General features: G+C 48.5%; 1 protein-coding gene across 2 annotated transcripts; it reads right to left on the bottom strand.

Annotated features, from left to right (window-relative positions):
* Positions 1 to 367: 367 nt before the first annotated feature.
* Nrn1 (neuritin 1) lies at positions 368 to 9,209 on the bottom strand. 2 transcript variants are annotated; one of them, XM_021180552.3, is made up of 3 exons: positions 8,951 to 9,209; positions 4,842 to 4,986; positions 368 to 1,612 (listed from the first exon to the last, which is right to left on the bottom strand). In XM_021180552.3, exons 1-3 carry the CDS (start codon positions 9,003 to 9,005, stop codon positions 1,384 to 1,386), a joined length of 429 nt encoding a protein of 142 aa, XP_021036211.1. In that variant the 5' UTR covers positions 9,006 to 9,209; the 3' UTR covers positions 368 to 1,383. The 2 variants fall into 2 exon arrangements, with proteins under 2 accessions (XP_021036211.1, XP_085687298.1); XM_085831172.1 differs by lacking the exon at positions 8,951 to 9,209 and adding an exon at positions 5,258 to 5,415.
* Between the last annotated feature and the right edge of the window lie 5,023 nt (positions 9,210 to 14,232).

Genomic DNA, 14,232 nt, shown 5'->3' with positions numbered 1-14,232 from the left:
CAGGCTGCCTCTAGTCACCACAGAGGAAGCTGCGTGTGACTGTTAGGGCCCAGCCCAAGGAACCGTGGTTAGGGCTCAGGCCCACCTGGGGCCCGAGCAGCCGGCTGACCACTGGCGATGTATCTGTGTGTACAAGACCGGTCGTCCAGTGCATGTAGTAAAGGCCTTGCTCTTAATTTGAAAACGATGCCCCCTCCTAGTATAAGCTGAACGTAGGAGACATGGCCAAGTGTCCTAACTAATTAAGGTTCCTATGAAGTCAGCGGGGTCATCCAGACAGTTTGGTGAGCAGGTGAATTTATCACCTGTCACCGTGTGTTCCCCAAGAATTCTGGAACCTCGGCGGAGGAAACAAAATGACACCTCATTTCAAACAATAATTTTTATTTTATACTTCTCTATACTTTGTAGCAAATTTTTGCTGAATTTAATTTATAATAAACTTTTTAAATTACATCTCTCTCTCTTTTTTTTAAAATCAAGGCTCTTTTATGTCAAAATCTTTTTTTTTAAATTCTATTTTAGATTTAACATTGATTACCCCCTTGTGATCTATACCGTTGGATATTCAGGTATTACTGTATGTGTAACAGCTAAAACAAGAGAGGAAGGAAAATAAAGGCAGTGGACCTGAACGAGGGGCATCGACAATAGCAGGTGAAACCAGCCCCTCATGACCATAGCAGCATCTCTTATGACAACCTGTCCCACTATACCCAACCTCTTTCTCTCTCTTATCCTTAAAAAAATGCTAAGCCCACACTCTTGTGTTTTCACTTTTCTGGAGGAGAAATGTGCAGTGGAAATGATCAAAACAAGGTACTGTGGAAGAAAGACGTGAGCGTGATTATTCACCGGCTGATTCCCACGTGGACACCACTCTTGAAGTCATTCCCCTGGCCTTCTCCTTTTCCCTCTCGCTTTCCCATTAGGAGGAGCCCATCATTCTTCATGTTATCAACATGATTAATATAGTAGGTGGCGCAGGGCCATTCCTGAGATTCTTTTGCCAAAATAAAATAAAATAAAATAAAATAAAATAAAAATTTAAAAATGGGGATGAGTTTGCCGTTTTCTTATTTTTGTGTGAAGACGGACTAAAGGTGAGGTCCGATTTTGGCTGTGCTCGCTCGCTCACTGATCGGTAACATTTGGCAAATAAAACACAAGGAATCAAACACAATTAAAAAGAAGAAGAAAAAAAAGAAGAAGAAGAAGAAGAAGAAGAGAGAAACAGGATTTCCCACAATCCCATATGAGTGTTTTCAACATCACAGAGAATCACAACGTCCTCAGAGAACGAATGGCTCTTCCTCTCGATTTCCGGGAGCATGGTGTGAGTGTGGGTGAGTGAGCGGAGTAGGGGGGGACCCGGTCCCGCACTCAGAAGGAAAACCAGGTCGCTAAAGCTGCCGAGAGAGACACCAGGAGCACGGAAAGCGCCGGGAGCAGGGACCCCGCCGCCCCGTTGCTGCTGCCGCAGAGTTCGAATAAGCTGCCTTGGATGTTGAGGTTTTTCGATTCTTTTCTCAGTTTATCCCACATATCTTTCGCCCCTTCCTGGCAATCCGTAAGAGCTGTGACCGTGCAGCTGTGGAAATCCTCCCAGTATCTAGCGAGGAACAGAACAAAACAGAAGGAGTAGCATCACTTTGGGTGCGGGAGGACCCTAGGTCTGAGTCCCGGGTGACTGCGTCCTTTCTAACCTTCCGAGCATCTTCTCCCTACTCTCCCCCCCCCCCCCCCTGGGTCCCAGAGACCTGTTCTGAACTAAATAATGTCCTGTCTGATCTTTGGGTCATCCCAGAAACCTGGTCCCAGGGTGTGTGAGCCTCTCTTTCTCCCTTCAGATTTTTCCTAGCCCGGTGCCAAGAGAGGACCTGACAGCCAGGAGCGGGGTCGCACCCGCTGTGTGGCGCTGGCACTGTGGCCTGCGCCAACAGATTGCTCACCCTCCTCCGGGAAAGCTAAGAAAACAGCACTAAGCCTTGCAAGCTGAGGCCCATTAATGCCTCTTAGCTAGCAAGATGGGCGACTTGCTCTGAGCCAGGCCCTCCCCCTCCCTGGCTTCTCACATTCTCCTCCCCCTCGCCCCTTCTGTTTCCCTCCTCTCCGCGCCGCGGTCCTCTCGCCTTCGCTCTGCTTCTCTCCCTCCACCCAGCCCCCACACCTTCCTTTTGTTTCCAGTTTCTCTTCACCCTCACCCCTTTTCTTTTCCCCTACCCCCCCCGTTTCCCCCTCTTCCTTTCCGTGTTTCCCCCACTTGCTTCGGGTCGTCCGAGGCCATCCCGCCTTTCAACCGTCCCAGCGCTCCAAAGGTGTCGGGAGCCCCCGTCTCCTCGCCTCTCCTCTCCGTTCCCGGGTCGGTGAGTGTTAAGTGCCTGGGCACCTAAGCGGGCTCTTGAGCTTCCTCCAGCTCTTGAAACCCCCCATACTCCTGGTCTGAGAGCTGGGTGCTCCCTGTAACTTCCTCTCTAGCCTTCTACATAGGTTTGAAACCCAGGAGCTTCCCTCCTACCTCCTCCAGGTCGTAGCACCCATTTCTCTAGAGTGGGCAAGTTGGCCACCTATGCAGTTCCCCCTGGGGCAGGGCTTGCGATCCCCCTACCTCTGGTCAGTTCCCGAACCATCTCAAATAACTCAGCCCCCCCCCCCCGCCCCCAACCCCCCGACCACCTTCCCGGCTACACACACGCACAACCCCTGGCTCAGATTCAACCCCGCCCCCACACCTTCATCCAACCTTTTCTCTCTCTTTCTTCCTCTCTCTCTCTCTCTCTCTCTCTCTCTCTCTCTCTCTCTCTCTCTCTCTCTCTCTCTCTCTCTCATTGTCCCGCCTTTCTTCTGGAAACCTAAAATAGATTCCCGAAACTAAATATAATCCCACGGCGTGATCGATTCCTAAGGCGCTGTCTCCTTTCGGAGCTGGGTCGATCAGCGCGTCTGGTATCTCAGGTCTGGTTCCCACTTCGCCCGGACCCTGAGATTAGGGTCAGCAGCCACTCTTAGCAGTGTGGATGGTTTTATTGTTTGCTTGTTTTTGTTTTTGTTTTTGTTTTCTCAGCTCTTTCCTTTTTTGTTCACCGCGGGACTGTAAGCTTGTTGAAGGCAAGCTTAGCCTTTGCTTCCACTTCTAACTTGGCTTCTGTCCCATTGCGGAGTTTTAAACCCTAGTTGTAGTTCCTGGAACCCGGGCTGTCTTCTAGTTGACTTTCCCCATTCTCTGAGTTATTAGGGCTCAGGGACCTGGGCACAGTGACTTTCCGTTTCCATACTTTATAACAAATACCAACATATACAGACCCTGCAAGGCCCGAGGGACAACTCCTCCGCAGAACTCCAAAGGGAAGCCAAGGACACACAAACTGTTCCTTTCTTTAGGTATCCCAGATAGGAATAGAGCACTTCTGAAATGGGGGTCTGAAAGTTGAAAATCCACCCTGGGCTTGGAAAGGTGGACTTCACCCACTTGCTGAGCACTTTTAATTTAGAGGGGTCTGCATCCCGCTGCCTGCAACCTCAGGGACCCTACCTTACCTTCTCTTTCTTATGCTTTCCAGGACCCTAGTCTTGCTAAAATATATATATTAAAAACTGCGAGGAATATACCACTGTTTTATTATAGCACTGTACCAGCCACTTACTTCCTGGAGTTTCTAGTAGGTGCTAAAGTGTTTAGGAAAGTTTATAGCAAGATGTACACCCTCCCATCTGATCATAACTTAAATGAATATCCCTCTTTCTTATTTAAGAAGAGAGGAGCCACACATGCACAAAGCATGGCATGGAAAATGGGCACTTCAACCTCTGGGAACAAAGAATCCTTCCTGCTTTGGCTTTACTGCAAGGGCATTTGGTGGCAATGGTTGAATACAGCTGGTTTTTTTGTTTGTTTGTTTGTTTGGTTGGTTTTGTTTTTTGTTTTTCCCCAAAAGGAAAACAAAATGTACATTGCAGGAGAAGGGAACATTTCTAAGGCCTGCAGCAGCTAGGATGCGGAGGTCCATTGCAGTGGGGGCTTTCCTTGTCACCTCACCTACTGCCAGCTGTGGGCCTTCTAGTCCACTACTGAGTAAACATTACCCAGTCTGACAATGAAGGCCTCTTCTCTCTGGGATCTGTAGCTTCCCCTGTCTGTTGAGATAGTAGATATGGGAAGGGGAGGGGGGACGGGAGCAAGGAGGTTGGCTACTCAAAACCTGAGAATGGGCTAGCAAAGCCTTGGCAATGCCTTCCAAGCCCCCAAATCACTGACACACAAATGGTTTCAGACTTTCTCTAAGAAACAGGGTGACCCTCACTCCCCTCCTGAATGTGGCCTCTATTTTGGTATGTTTTGGAGGGGCTTTGCCTTTAACTAAATGTAGCATCACCCCAACTCTCCTTAAACCAGAATCAACTGTTCAAGAGTACTAGGAAGGCTGTCCACTCACAAGAAGAAAGATTGGAGATTATCTCAAAGGAAAGATTTTTGTGGAGCAAGAAACTGCTAAACTGCCACTTGCCCTGGGTCCAAGCCTGTCCCGGTGCAGGCCTGTAAGGGTGGAAAGCTTAAGGTGGAAGATTCTCTTTCTTAGCCTTCCTCAGGCCACCGAATCCCCTTAGATGGTGCAGACTCTAAACCAGGGAACTGAGCCTGAGGGCAGCCTTGGCCAGTAGGCAGAAAAGCACAGATGCCAACCAGCAGAATATTGAGCAAACGGGGCTGGGGGTTGAGAGGGGAGGAGGTGGAGGTCGGGTGGAGGACGAGGACAGAAGATGAGGGTGGGGAGTGAGTGGCATGTACTCTGACCTCAGCAGAGCCAACAGAAGAGATACCCAGGGTCAGAGAGGACACTTACGTGCACACGGTCTTGATGTTCGTCTTGTCGTCCAGGCCCTGCGGGTAGTTGGCCATGCTGTCGCCCAGCTTGAGCAAACAGTCTGAAAAGCCCTTAAAGACTGCATCGCACTTGCCCGCTGCTCTCACGGCCTGCACCAGGTAAGCTGTAGGGAGGAGGGACACCAGTAAGCCTCACCGCCACTCAGCCCCACTGCTGACCCTAAGGCTCCTTGGCGTGGTCTCTTTTCTGATCCAGCACTGTGGCCCAGGAATGACCTATTTGCATTCGGTCCACCTCTGGTGCAGATGGAGGGATCCGAGAGAGCGTGGGTGGGTGAAGAGGGATAGCAGGGAGGTGAGTCCATTTATTTTTCTCCAGCCCGCTCCCAACTGCTCTCTATTTCTTTTTCTGTTTTCCTCGCCCCCTCTTCTCACCTCCCTCATCTCCTTTATTACTCTTTTTTTCCTCACTCCCTCCTTGTCTCTCAACACTTCCTCCAGCAAAAACCCTGTCACGTCTCGCGGTGCAATCTTCCATTTTTGTGGTGGCAGAGGGGGTCTGAGAAACAGTGTGCTGGGGACGAAAACGGACTGGGGAAAGGTGGGGAGGCTGGGGTTACGCAGCTGAACTAAGCGCCACACCCCCACACCCCCAGAATAGCCATCGGGTACCCGGATCTTTGCCAGGAGCTCAACAAATAATTGCTGAATGAATGATGAATGGTCTTTGGAAGACCACAACGGCCAAGGGAACAGGATATTATTATTATTATTATTATTATTATTATTATTATTATTATTATGTATTTTTATTCTGATTGCCCAGCTCAGAGTCTCTTGTTTGTGAAACTCTTAGGTGAATACTTCCTCTCCACCTCTAAAGAAGGTGCAATAAATGTCCAGAGACCAAGTTGGGATGAGGATTGGTCTCAGTAGCTGTGTGTCTGTGTGTGTGTTCCCGCGCGTGCGCGCGCGCCCTGTTTTCTCTTCACTTCTCTGCATCTCTCACCTTTGCACACCCCCTTTATATCTCTGGAAACAGCTAGATCAGACCTTTCTTCTCAAGGCTGCAGCCAGGCTGCTAGGGGCCCAGCAAGCTGCGGCCTAGAACTTTGGCTCGGATGGGGATGGGGTGGGAGTTGGAGACGGTACAATCTGTGGCAGAGGCGGTGGGGGAGAGAAGAAAAAATTTCAGGCCATACTGAGGTCCTAGTTCCCATACTCAAACCAACCAAACTTGGAGGCGGTGAATTTAAGAGCTGCTAGGTTCCGGGAAGGCCAGCGCAACTTAAACTCCATTTCTTCCCATCTGGTGGCTAACAAACACCCAGGGTACCCGAAGGGCTAGAGAGAGGCGCAAATCACCGCTGTAAGGGTGGGGAAGGGGAGAAGGTGAATTCCAAAATGGAAGTGGACCATGGGCTCTAGGGGGTCTGAGCACTGGCCTCTTCTGCCTCCATCCCGGTATGAAAACTCCTGGAAGGATAGATCACCTAGCACCCTCAGTCTCAGTCTACCTGTCCCTGAACATCAAGCTACTGCAGACTCGCGGGAAGGTGACCCAGTCAGCCGCAGACAGCCGAGAGCTGCGCTTGGCAGATTGCAGCAGGAAGAGCTAGGCGGGACTAGTGCTTTCTAATCCGGAACGGGAAGCTCTGCGGAAGGGAGCGAGGTTAACTTCCACCTTAGCTGGGGCAAACACACAATCTTCCATAGACCTAGACTCTCCTTCACGCCGATTTAAAAAAGAAGAAGAAAAAAAAAAAACCCTTGGCACTATAATAAAAGCAAAATTTAAACACTGACACCGTGTCTTATGGATACATAAATCGTTGTTCTACTGTAGCTCGGCCACGATGAAAGAAATCGCATTAAGCTTCCTCTATAATGTATGTTACAAACATGCCTTTGCGAGAAAAAAACAAAATGCAACCTAGCCTCTCTGGCCGCAGGCCCTTCCTCACTCATTGCTCCTCCCCCTTCCCCCAAAATCAGCGTTTGATTTTAAAAGAGGGCTTGGGGCTTTCTGGAGGCGGGAAGCTTTCCTGTCACTTTATTTATTTATTTATTTCCAGGCGTTGCTGGAGCAGACCCCGCAGGGCGCATGTGTGTGAGCGTGTGTGAAATACGAATTCGGGAACAGTTCTGTGTCTCGAAATTGTGGCTTCTAGAGCTCTTGCACTGGAAAGCCGGAAGCAGTGCGCGGGACAGAGGGTGCAGGCACCAGCCTCTGCGCACTTCGGTCGAGTTCCCAGTCCTTCCCGAACCCGGTTTCTGTAACCCCGAGGCAGGCAGCCGGCCTGTCTCCTCTGCATCCCCATCCAGTGCGGTTTCTATGTTCTCATTCATTTCTTGGACCTCTCTCATTCATCCCAAACTTCCTCATTCGTTCTCCATCCTCTACTTCCCCGCCCCTCCCCAACCCCCATGTTTCTTGCCAAATGTCAGTAATTTGGGACAGCTTCTATCCATGAATTAATAAAGACTGAGGCTCCAATGGGGGGCGGGGGAGAAAGGCAGATATTTAGGAACATACATTTTAATTCCACTATGAAAATTTTGGTCATCTTCAGGCTGAGGTTCATCAAATGCATCTCTCCCGAAATTACTGTTTCATTATTTCTATTCTCATCTACTAGGAAAACAGAGTCCCCAAACATCCTCCAGGTGAAGTCCCTATCTTAAAACATTAGCTGTTTCTTAATCTATGAACATTAGTTGTCTAACTGCAAAATGCCACACTCACTTATTTCTAACACTTACAGCATTTGCTGCCCTTGGGATCCACGTCCTACGATGGTTGCAGCTCTTTGAACTAATGTCAAAGGCACAAAACCACCAGATGCAAAGCATTAAGTCATCTCCTAAAATTAAAGGAAAAGGCAACATCCCGGGGCATGCTCCTTGCTTTGCAAAAATCCCAGTTTCTGCAAAAACAATAAACAAATAAACAACCAAAAAATCCCCCAAACAAATTCTCAAGAATATGGCAAATGCATATGGACCCCATAGAAAGAATCAGTTTTAATGCCCCGAAAGCCCCAATTTCTCTATATTTCTTATGAAGAAAAAATGTTAAGTATTTCTTCTCTTGTCCCACACAAATTCCCTGACGCACCCCTGAAATGCTGCAAGGATTTGTCTGTAAAGAACGCTCCAGCCTGGCACGAACAGTTTTCTCCATCTGCAGAATAACCACTGGAGACTTTCTATTTTTTTCCTTTTGTCCATTCTATTAATAAGCTGCTTTAATTTCTCTTTTCAGTTATATTAATTAATGTTTCCATCTAGTATCACATAAGCGGATTCACTAGTACTTAAAACATTTGCATTTTGGACGGAAAAATATAAACTTTAAAAAAGCTTCCCAACAGTGTAGCTGAAACTCGACATTCCTTAACATGAAATGGGGGGCTAAATCAATCCATCCAATAAACCGCCGCAAACAAAAATTACAAACCCACGAAAAGACAAAATGCGAACACGTTAACCCACTTTCCTGTATAGAAATAATAGAGATGCTAATCTGCCAAAAATCACAGACACACATGACCCTGAAAAAGTATATCAGTGAATATTTGGTTGATTTATCCTTCTCGGAGTAGTCTGCGGTGCCTGGAGCAAACGCTGCAGCTAGGATATAGGGGGAGGGGCGGAGGAAGGACAAAGTTCTAAATGCTGCAGTTTGAGGGCAGCCTTAGAATATCTTTGCTTTCTGCATATAAACTTTTCAGCCCTAGCTACCTAGGCATCTTATTCCTCCCTTTACCTTTCGACCCCTCAAGATAGTATCTTGCAGTATAACAGGGGACAAATGCTACGAGCGCTCAGATCCTGTTTTAACCCCAAAGAGGGAGAAAAAAATGGATGTGCGCTTTGGAGAAAAGGGGGAACCCCCCCTTGGAAAACAGCCGGTCACACACACACACACTTCCCTGCAAAAGAAATCGCTTTCTTTGGGAAAACCAAACCAGGACTCCTTCCAGAGTCCCCAAGAGCTAATGCCCCATCCAGGGTGTCTGCAGGGTTTTCTGCAACCAGAGGCAGACCCCGGCCAGCAAGTCCCCTTACGCCTCTGGGGCAGGCAATCTCCGGTCGCCTACCAAGCCGTACCGGGCGGCCACTTACCTATTTGCACCGCGAGGATCAGTGAAATATATCTGCCGTTCAACTTAAGTCCCATCCTACGTTTAGTCAAACCATTTGCGACCGCAGACCTTTAAATAGTTAGTTTAGAGAACGCGGGGGAAAGCTGAAAAATAGGCATTGCCAACAAGTTCCGGGAGCGACAGAGACTTTATGCACTGGGAAGGCAGAGGGAGGAGAGAAAGAGAGGGAGCGAGGAAGAGACAGAAAGAGAGCGAGAGAGTGAGAGGCTGAGGGGGGGGGGGGGAGAGCTGGGAATGGTTCACTCCATTAGGAGGGGGCGGAGGAAGTACAGCCTCACGCCCACGAGCAGGCCTGACGTGGGGGATGACACGGATTGATTTTTTTTTTTTTTTTTTTTTTATAATATAGACACCTTGGTAGAGAATCACCATTTATAGTCATAAGACTCTGGAATAATCAGATATCTCCAATTAATGTGCGATCTCAACGAAATCTCGCCTCTCTGGAGTGACTGATTCTCATCCCGGTGGCCACCCCCGCCTCCTCGTTCCAGGGGCCCCCAGCCCCGCCCCCTCCCTGCGCAGAATCGGGGCTCCCTCTCCTCTCCCCGCCCCGGAGCCGGGGAGTCCTGGCGCGCCCACTCGATTGTTCAACCTGCTCCCTCCTTCACTGGCGCCACAACGAACCCAGACACGTCCAACCCTGCAGAGAGGTTTGGGGAGCTTTGGGCCCAGGGGGGACAGAGGGGAGAGACTCCTCCGAACCGAATCATCCCTCTCTTGCCCTCAGCGGGGTGCAGACCCCCTCACTTGCCTACCCTCGTTTTCTCTCCAGCCCCGCAGCTGAGCTCTAGGCGCAGCCTAGAGCGCGTGAGCACACAACCTGGCCCCCAGCACACGCACACACTCACAAAAGCTCACGCCCGGGAGCACCCCCGAGCTCGCCCGCACACTCCGCACGCGAGCGCACGTACACACCCAGGCCCCGGGGGTTCGTTTGGCACACACGGGGGCTCCCAGAAATAGACTCTGCGTGCCCTCTTGTGAATGTCACTATTCGCGACACTCACCCACCCGAGGGGCATCTATACCAGGCATAGAGACACCTATTTTGGGGGGTTGGAAAGGCTGTCCGGCAAGAAGCCTAGGCTAAGGTAAATTTCGGATTCGTGTGATTTACAAACTCTTCGCGCTTTAGGAAATTTCCAAGGCAAGCTCTGGTGTGCAAGCTCCTTTCTGGAGCCTCCTGAAGTCATTTGTAGGGTCACACTGACATGTTGATACACGCACCCACGTCCATCACGTACACACCCAGACCCACACACACCTGCGCTGTTTATTATTTTATTTTATTTTTTGATGACCCAGCACTGACCGCAGTAAAGAAATATCTCTTCAGCTGCGTTCGTGCAAGGTCCTGTAGTGGATCATGTAAGATGGAAAAATAATCAGGGCTACTTCTTAAATGAAATTAAGTTTTGATTTTTTTTCCTCCTTTTCTGCAATGCACCACACCCTCTTTCCCAGTCTGAATTCTAGAGTCTTTAATCAAATGTGGAAGGCCGCATTGGCTAACTGTATTACTCGAGCCAATGAAGAGATATGCGAAAGGAGAAAAAGAAAAGAACCTTCATATTTTACAAGACTGCAGGGCGATCGCGGAAGGCTAAATTAGTGGCAGAAATGAAAGAGGATTAGGGAGATCGGGCCTCCGTTTAATTTGCCTTTCGAAGCCCTTGCACTGGGAGCCCACACAGTCAGCCATCTGTGCACACAGACGGAGAAAGGGAGAAAAGGGTGCAAAACTGGGGTCAGGTGACAGGCGGTGGAGGGACTGAGTAGGACCGCGAGGGTCTTGACGCAACTAGAAGCTGAAAAGCGCGCACCGAGGGGACCCAAGCTTGCAACCCTGCAGAACTGCAGAACCTGGGCAAGCCGCCACGGCTGTAGGGGCGGAGCTACGTCCCTGCCCCTGGTGATGTCAGTGGTGGGTGGGCGGGGCAGCGGGGGCGCGCTTTCCGGGTGTCCAGGGGCCCAGTGGCGGGGCCAGGAGTTTCCTGCCCCAGTGTTCAGAGGCTCCCAGAAAAGCAGAAAAGGTGGGCGGGAAGGAGGCGGGGCGAGAAGGGTGGCGAGTAGGGGGCGTCCCTCGGACCCTCCCCCAACGCTCTCCAATGGTAGAGAAGGGGCTGGCAAGGGGCGGGACCTCAAGGTTGGAAGCTCTTCCCCGTACTCATTATCCCTTCAGGGTTCCACGCACAGGGCCACCGGTTTCCCCCTCTTCCACCCACGTCCGTGGCTCTGAGCCGAGTCCTCCTGTCTCCGCTCCAAAGTCTCAGAGCCTGAGTACCCGGGGATTTACATTTCGTGCCCTCAACGTCCTTGCCTTCTCCCGCTCACGCATCTAGAACATTTTCAGTGGGTGCCATGGGATCTTCCCTACTACATCCCTTCTCACTTAAAACCAGAGGCTTCAGGTGTGAGGAAGCTGCATTGAAAGACTAAATGGAGCTGAGTGAATTGTGCACTCCAGACGTCTGCAGTCCTGCGCGCGTGCGTAGATTCCGAACCGGCTGCGCCTTGCCACCTGGGTTGCCTGCTGGTCCTTCCCTTTACACTGGCCCCTCTACTTCCTGGCCTCCCTTCCCTGGTACAAGGCTCAAAAAAAGTGAAGCAAGAGGCTGGCAGAGGTACAGTCCATAAATAATCCGGGAGAATGAATAATTGAAAGCAGATGCTAACGATGTTTTTGTTTTTGAAATTTCTAACCTTTAAAAATCACAGGTCATTCTTCAGTCTAGGCCCAGGAAGGCTTTGTTTCTTCCTATTTCTTAACCGAAGGGAAATAAAGGCCAAGATCATGGGCAAGGGTGACTGAGATCACAGGGCAGTATTCATGGTTGGGGGTGGACTGGAGGTCATTTCTTTTATTAATTTGAAAAGCCTATTCATGTCATACTTAGCCCTGTCCTTCACATGACCTTGGGCATCCCTGGGAGGTTTGGGGTTTCATTCTCCCAATCTGAAAACGAAGAGGACAGGTCTATGATACGATTTCCAGAGGATCTTCAACTCTGCCTTTTTATGAATCAGAGCTTTCTTAGAATAGTGTGGACATGTCTGTAAGAGGGGACATCCAAGCCAAAGCATAATATCTAAGCAAAAAAAAAAAAAAAAATGTCTGTCATAGATTAACAGGGGTAAAGACGGTTCCCCTTCCAATAACTAATTTTCCTAAATGCAGTACAAGAAATTAAAAAAAAAAGTTCTTGGTGCTGTTTGGGTCTTCAGTCTGAACATAAGGAACACCAAATGTAGGTGTGTGTAAACGACAGGCAGAGTTCCTTCCCCTGAAACACCCAGGTTCTCTCTCTATTCAGGCTGGGCCACCACTCCAGTTTGGCTGAGCAGTTTATGAGCTGAGTTCCCTATTTCCTCTTCTACTTCATCATGCACAGACTTCCCAGAAGCTGCCATCTCAAGACACATCCCCCTGAAAATTGTTTGTGAGAGCAGTTACCAGGGCCAGTGGGAGTTCCCGTTTCTGCCTTTTAGGCCAGAAAAGAAGCCGGTAGTGTTCTAGAATGGATTGACCCAGCAACATGTCTCTTTCAAATTCAATCTGTCATTGTTTTTAACTTTCAACTAAAACCTTTAATCAAAGTATGAATGTAAATATGTATTGCTGGTTCTTTTCCATTGAAATAACTAGACCATATTTCAGCTAGGAGGGATGTGAATTTGCATATGGTATTATGTCATTTGTAGTCCCAATAAACTCCATGAAAGGAAAAGAGGCAGAGGGTGGGGAATGATGACACATGTCACAAATGGTCTCTGAAATGTAAACTGTGTATATATGTGTACACTTGTCTGTGTGTATTGTGTGTGTGGTCAAAGCAGAAGGGGAGACTATGTGCAAGAGAGAAGGGGAGGCAGTGTATAGGGACAGGAAGGGGTGAGAGTGGGGTGAATGAACATGAACCAAACACAGTGCTTGCTTACCTCTGTGAAACGTCCTCATGAAACCCATTATCTTGTATGTGAAAGAAAAAAATTAATTAAAAAACAAGAAGAACCCATGTTAGGAGCCCGTTTTCTACCCTCAGGCTTACTCCTTGGTAAGGTGCCTTTTCCCCCTTTTCAAAATTTAGTGACACCTTTAGTCTTGAAATCTATGGCTGACTGAGAAAACTTGGTTTTAATGCAGACATTTGGATTCCTGCAGTCATCGCTCTCCTCTTTAAAATAAGCTTTGTTACTGTGGAATGTTGACAGAGAATGTTGAGGTGACCATGAACATCTCCACGGTTCCTTTCCACAATGGATTACGTGTGATTTGTGTTCCCATGTGTGATCCTTGGACCAGAAGGAGCAGAGCTGACACAATTAAACACTTGAGAGAGCTCCCTGAGTGGCACTTTGACGTTGTGTGAGTTCTGATCTCTGACAGGGGACTTGTGTGCTGAACACTAGAAAAGTCTTCTTCTTGGGGGGCGGTACATCTTGGAGTGTTAGGGGACACAAGGCATCTCAAGCTTGCTCCACAGCCTCAAGCGAGGACTGCTAGAACAAAGGCAAACGAATTGCACGGGGAAAACATGGTAAAATGTCAAGAGTTGGAGAAAGTGAAAGGGGATTTGAGTTCTCAGTTTTTCCCTGGTATTGCTTTCTTTAATGTTCCAAGTTATTTTAAAATAAATTAGTTAAAAAAATCAATTCTAGGTAGTTATGGGGTTTGCTACAGTTTTCATAATGTTAGTGTGTCCCCCAGTGGTTCCTGTATTGAAATTTAATCACTGTAGTGAGATATTAAAAGAGAGGCAACTTAATGAAACTATGGTGTTCAGAGGCAAGGCTTTTGGGGAATGATCAGGACCTGGTAAGGTCATCATGGGGATCCATGACTGAATACTACTAGCTTCATAGAAAGAATAACCAGAGGAGATACACACACACACACACACACACACACACACACACCCCACACATTTTATAAACATTCACACATACTTTATTCACATACACACTCATATATATGTGTGTGTGTACAACACACACATATACTATACACATGCTCTCTCTCTCTCTCTCTCTCTCTCTCTTTCTCATAAAAGTAACTTTTATCCACCAGGGATGGAGGCTTACTGCTAAATAAGCTCACCCTTTTTTGAACTCTTTCTGAACTCTGGCTGGCTGGTTCAATTTAGCTGTTTCTGCTCAAACTCGTCTCCAAGATTCAATCTGGATTCTCTCAGCTTCTCACTGAATTGCTGTGCTTGGCCTCAAACCAACTTTGGTAGT

This window comes from Mus caroli, unplaced genomic scaffold (assembly GCF_978045245.1).
Source record: "Mus caroli unplaced genomic scaffold, Mus_caroli_1 scaffold_15, whole genome shotgun sequence".
Classification (NCBI taxonomy): domain Eukaryota; kingdom Metazoa; phylum Chordata; class Mammalia; order Rodentia; family Muridae; genus Mus; species Mus caroli.
This window is presented reverse-complemented; position numbering and strand designations above follow the sequence as displayed.

Bases quoted from the DNA above. Each gene is read 5' to 3' on its own strand.
- Nrn1 (XM_085831172.1), bottom strand. From the start codon at position 5,360: ATGGAAGATTGCACCGCGAGACGTGACAGGGTTTTTGCTGGAGGAAGT. The intron at 4,987-5,257 runs GTGAGAAGAGGG...TCCTCCCTACAG, and splicing joins TAATAAAGGAGATGAGGGAG to CTTACCTGGTGCAGGCCGTG. The intron at 1,613-4,841 runs GTAAGTGTCCTC...GTTCCTCGCTAG, and splicing joins AACATCAAGACCGTGTGCAC to ATACTGGGAGGATTTCCACA.